General features: G+C 35.4%; 1 protein-coding gene across 1 annotated transcript in view; it reads right to left on the bottom strand.

Moving 5' to 3' along the window:
- Window positions 1–6,406, bottom strand: part of MTUS1 (microtubule associated scaffold protein 1) — a 150,092-nt gene that overhangs the window by 58,619 nt on the left and 85,067 nt on the right. Inside the window, 2 exon segments of the mRNA XM_079142739.1 lie at window positions 1,709–1,747; window positions 4,088–4,219. Of these exon segments, the coding sequence (XP_078998865.1) occupies window positions 1,709–1,747; window positions 4,088–4,219 (171 nt within the window).

The raw sequence follows: 6,406 nt of genomic DNA, 5'->3' as shown, positions 1-6,406 counted from the left end.
ACACAGTCCATAAAGTGGGAGAAAATATTTACAAGCCATATCTTTGACAAGGGCCTAATAACCACAGTATATAAAGAACCACAATATATAAAGAACTCCTATAATTCAACAATACAAATAACCCAGTTTTTAAAAAATGGACGAAGGATTTCAATAGACACTTCTCCAAAGAAGATACACAGATGGCCAATAAGAACATGAAAAGATGCTCAACATTATTAGTCCCCAGGAAAATGCATATTGAAACCATGAGATACCATTTCATACCCAGTAGGATAGTTATAACCAAAAAGACAGACAAAAGGAGGTGTTAGCCAAAAGGTGGAAAAATTGAACCCCTTGTAACACTGTTGGTGGAAAATGTAAAAAGGTACAGTCTCTTTGGAAAACAGTCTGGAAGTTTCTCAAATGTGTTACATACATAGTTAACACATGATCCAGCTTTCTGATAATGGTTAACTGATTTTCCAAGATAAACAAAGCTATCTTTTTCTTCTCAATGTTAGGATGTGCTAGAAATTTAAAACAAAAGGAAATAAAAACCTCAATGTATGCAGAACAATTTCTTTTGCTTTTTAAAATTAGAACCATATAAACTCAAACTCTGGCTATTGAGAACCTTTAGAATTTAAATCATTCTGCATGGCTGTCTTCTCCAACTTCAAGAATTTACAAAAAGTTAACCATTTCCATAGCATTCCTTACATTTCCCTGCCTTATTAAACTGAGTGCATTTGGTGTGTCTTCAAAGATTCCAGTTATTCCCTATGCACTGTCATCTGCCCTATTTTTTTTTACACAGGAATCTCACAAACTTATACTTCTTGCCTGGATTTTCCTCACTAAATCGCATCCTTCAAACCAGACCTCTCCCAGGTGCATGTAGCCTTCCTTCCTTCCTAGAACTTACTGCAGTTGTCCTTCATGTTTATTTGCTAATTCTTTGATTACCCAGTCAACTCCCTGAAGACGAGACCCTTGCTCGTTTTGGGTTCACAACTGCAGCCTGACCTGACACTATCACAGACAATGAATGAACTGACCCATGGTCAGGGTGCTGTAACAGCACCTCTCTCCTGATTTCCTGTCCTAATCTGCAAGGGACTTAGAAGCCACTGTAGGTAAAGTAAGAGACTGTAGATAGCACATGGGTGACCTGGTCAGATGCCTAGAGTGTAACAGGAATTACTGTGAATCCATTTTGTGAAATCTGTGATTTCAAGAGACAAAGTTTTTAATTCTGTGTGGTTCAAATGGTTAAAGTCACAGACTGCATTGGAGAGAGATGTGTGTCCAAAAGAATTGTAAAAGAGAACAGAAAAATGTAAGCTGCTGAGCTGACAAAAGGTACAAAAAACAGATCTGGAGACCATTCAGCAATTTAAGAAGATTCAATTTAAAGTTGCATTTATCTTAGAAAAAGTATATTTTCTATTTCATATGAACAATATTAACAAAATCATTTTTAAACGAAAATTACCTTTTATAAAATGTCCTTTAATATATTGGATGTCTTGTCAATCATGCTCCCCAAATATTAAAAATATTCAGGTCCATATCATAAGCAGTTATTTATACCTCAAAGTCTGAAATTCTATATATAGGCAAACCAGTGAGCAACTGCTTTAAATAAATTTAAATACTTTTAATGACATCACAACTTTACAAAAAATTTCTTTCTCCATCCATATTTAAAGTGGTCACTCACCTGCATTAAAAGCTGTAAATAGGTTTTTTCTTGAAGGACCTAAAATATAAAAGAAATATATGAAAAAAATGCACATATGTTTAATGGAAATACCATACACATACAAAAAAAAAAATCAAACTATTTTGTAAATAAAGTGTTTTATTTACAAAAACAATCCACTAACCTAAATTTTAGGTTCTAGGTAGGAAAAACCATTGAGATGAAATCACCATTTTATCAAGCAAGTTTTAAGTATAAAATGATATCCAACTATGATCCAAAATGAAACTGTAGTTTTAAAATGGGCAGTTTTAGTGGTACAAGCCACATTATTTCTTAAAATCAAGAACAGCTAATTTTTTTTTAAAAAAGTACTTAATTATGAAAAGTAAATGGATGCACAGATTATAAAAAAATTAGAATTAAAAAATAGTACTGAATTCACACATTTTCTAAGCACATAGCGCTATCTCCCACTGTTGTCAGGGTCAAGGGGCCAGACTTTACAAAAGACTAGTGTGCCTTCTTGAAGTGCCGATTTCTATTCAGCTGTTAAGAAAATTAGACCTAATGCTTTTTCTCCAAACTGATACAGTATAAAATAAACCAGGAGTGACAATAGGCACGGAGCTGTAAGGCACTACAAGAAAACTGCAAGGGTCTGCTTGCCACAGTGTTTCTAGCACATAACCATCTGCTGACTACTAGTAAAACTAGCTGCCATATTCCATCAATGGAAATTTACAGAGATGATGATCTCTTCAGATATGTGGCTGTTATAAATGGAAAGCATCGATTCCCTTCAAATCAAACCTTTGTGATACAAAACTTACAAATTCAATTGTGAGACACTTCATAATACTGGAGTTCCCTGCTCCATAGAGTCATCAGGGGAAGCCCTAAGTTCTTTTCTGAAAGTTACCTCAGTGTCAAAGTTTGACAATGTTTATTTTCAGTCACTGTTGTGTGGATTATGGGGCTTTATCATCAATGAATAAAAACCACAATTTTATATCCTGATGCTATCCCAACAGAGGGTCATTTGACACCTCAGAAATGTATTTAAGAGGGTGGACAAATAAGAACCTGCTGGTACACTCAATCTTTGTTCTAACACTTGTACATATTTTCTCTTCAGTTAGGTAACAAGAAGAAAGTGTTCCTAAACAGTCAGTAGGTCAGTCACCTTTAAGTTACCACACAATCACATGCACATGCATATATGGATATATATGGGTATATGTAGATACATATATAGATAGATACATGCACACACACACAACTGTTCAGAATACTGAGAAATGGATACTCTCATACTGCTGTGAGAAGGTAACTCCTTTTTAGAAAGTAACTTAGTAATACTAACAAAGAGGTTCATATAGCTAAATCCGGTAATTATCCTTTCAAGAATATCCCTCAGAAGTAATTAGAATCTGAAACAAAGAGCAATGATTCATATTGAAAGATGTATTGTGCACCACAATAGAAGTCAGATACTATCCAATATAAACTAACTGGACCGCCATAGAATTGGAAAGTACATCACCATTAAAAGTGAAGAAGCTCTCACGATATACTATTAATTAATAAAAAGCAAGATACTGAAGAGTGAATACACTATGACCTCAATATTGTTCAAACAGAAACAAAACCATGTTTATATGCACAGGAAAACAATTAGAAGGAAATGCAATGGTAATTGGTGGCTGACAGAATGAACAAAGACTCTTTGCATGTTTCTGTTTCCCAGATTCTCTAATATAAAAACAGGTATCATTCTATGGGTTGATTCTCTCATTTACAATTACTCTTTCAGTAAAGCAAGGTTTCAATTCACTAAGAACAACGAAGACTCTGATGTACGTCAGACCCACTGTGAGAAACTTGCATGAAAACATTGCATGTGAAGTATATACGTGTGAAGTATTCACAGGCGTGTTTTTTAAACCTGAAAAGTTATTCTTAGCAGCCACAGCAATTATAGTGAGTGACACAGGAAAGACAGAGATAAAGAGCAGAGAAAAAAGAACATGGTCTTGGAAAAAAGACAGGAAATTAATAACCATGAAACACTGACACAGATGAAAAGCAAATCATAAATTTCTACTCCTTTCTGTGGCACATTCTAGAGTATTACAATAATTTAAGTTTTCCTACTTTTCACCTTATACCCTTGTTATGCCTGCTGATTTTTATATAACAGGTTTTATTTACAGAACCTACTAAGTCTCATAACAAAAATAATTCCCTCGGTGTAAAATGTATTTTATCTCCTTATTCAACTGACTTTTTTAAAAATGCTAAATACACCATAAACCTAATTGTCACATTTTAACTTCCTATGAGTAAAGGTCTTTACAAGTCTAAGCCTCCTTCTATCCGTAATGAGGACCATACCTTTTGGAGGAGTTTTTATCAAGTGCACATGACCTCTGGGTACCAGTGGCTTCAAATATAAGGATCCTGAGCCATTCTGAAATGCTGGTTTTGGAGGTTTCTCCTCATACTTGATGGCAGCAGCATTACCAGCTGTAATACAATGGAAAACTACTTTTTATACGTACATAAAGTATCAATCTTTCACATTCATTCCTTCTTCCTTGAATCAACAAATGCTCATGAGCACCTATAATGTGCCAATCATTACAGAGTGTCAGAAACACAAAGGGACTTTGTGTCCTCAATCTTATATCCTCAAGGACACATTTCATGTTATAACCAGTGTGATCATACATTCTGGCTTTCCTGGCATGGTCCAAATTCATGCATCTTATACAGTTCAACCTTCATCCCAGATAAAAATTGGAAGGCAGATCATATAGCCGTCCATGCTATGTAACAATCATGCCCAAGGTGCAGACAGGAGAAGCACACATTTCCATGGGTACAAGGCAGAGAGCAAGCAGCCACTTTAAAGACCTAAGAACAATCACAGACAAACTCCAAATTCCAAGATGAGATCTGGTTCTGATCCCTGGTGGCTGCAGCAAGAATGTGAAATGCCAACAGCTGCCCTGTTATAAAGGTGCCTAGCCCCAAAGCAAAAAAGATCAAAAGAACTCTGACCTAAATAAAAATCACTTTCTATATTATATGGAAAAGTTTCTCCACTAACCAGACTTGATTTTTTTTTTTTTTTTTTTTATCGTTTCTAAATAACCTTCAAGGTTTAATTCCAAACATCTAATGCTACTCTGTTATTCAACACTTTGGTTCACACATTTCTTTATTACCCCTTTGATGCCTTCCCTCACCTTATACTTTCAGCAAAAGGTAAGATGCTTACCTTGTTTACAAACACATTATAAATGTGAAGACAGCTAGAAAGTTTTTGGGAAACAATCCTAAGTCCTACGACAGTACTCTAGCTGTCACATTGGAAACTTGTAAAAAACAAGCTATTATGCTCCCCTGATCCTCATCCAGTTTCTGTACAATGAGCCATCTGTGTATTTTTCTTGTGCACAGATAACTTTTCTAATATTAGGTCAAATCCCTCAGAGCCTTCCCTCCTGCTGACAAGCTTCTGTCACTTTCCCGTTCTTTTCTCCAATTCTCATCTTCCCCAGCACCTAGGGACTTTATTTTTCTAAAGCTGGCAGGACACTAAGGGAAAATGACAGACCTAAAGACACCACTACTGTAAAATTCAATATAACTTTCTAGAAGATGGATAGGGACTGACGTAATACTCTTAGAATGACAGACCCAATATTTCATAGGTTATTTTTCATATTTTCATATAAAATGGATATCAAGCTTCAGTGAGCATTCCAGTTTTTGTGGAACCAAATCCAGTAAGGGAAGAAAGTTATGTTATTAGAGTCTTAACCGTGATTAATAACAACTGGGATTTTGTCTTGCTTTTCTTTAAGCAATTTTTATTATATTTAGCAGCAAATAAATCAAGCCATGTGTTCAGAGTTTGAAAAATTAAGTTCAGTTCAATTTATGAAACTAATAGAAAATTATATGATTCTGCCTTCATGCTTTTCTAAGCTTTAGACTTCCAGTTTGCAAAAGAATTCAGTAAAAAGATTTCTCACTGAATGTCATGAGGCATGAAATTCCTGACTGCTAATTCTCAATCATATGCAGAACAAACCAATACAACAGCCCTAGCACCAGCTCCCTCATCAACTTTGGAACACACAAGAATCAAAATCCATATTTCAAGCATAAAACATCTGCATCTGACTTAGATACAAACACATTTGTATTTTATGCTTATTTATATTTTTAGATACATATATATATGTGTGTACTTATGGTGATCTTATACATGCATCCCACTGGGTGAGAAAAAATGTTACATTGAACATACTTTCAAATACCTTTCAATTCTCAAAATACTCTACTCCAGTTGGCTTTTTGATTTTTAGTCAATACCACCATCTTGAATAATGAGGCATGATGCCCTTAAAATATTTCCTCTATCCTCTATTTCGGTTCCTAACATGGAAGTTGATCTGGTATTCTGATGACATTTCTTTATTCAGATTTATTACTCCCAGATGATGAACTCTTCAGTGGCAATGAGTCCAATATAGTAAGAGAAGCCTAGCGGTTTCAAGCTCTGGTCCTGACTTGGCCACTGCCTCCCTGTGCTGCAACACTTCACCGCTCTATGTATAACATGTGGGCCCACCAACCGATCATGGTACTCAGAGCTACTGAGACCAGATGCACCCTCAGAATCATCCTAGCACAGTGCTC

The sequence above is a fragment of the Sciurus vulgaris genome (genome assembly GCF_902686455.1).
Source record: "Sciurus vulgaris genome assembly, chromosome: 5".
NCBI lineage: Eukaryota > Metazoa > Chordata > Mammalia > Rodentia > Sciuridae > Sciurus > Sciurus vulgaris.
The sequence above is the reverse complement of the archived record's forward strand: the minus strand, read 5'-3'. Positions and strand labels throughout refer to the sequence as shown.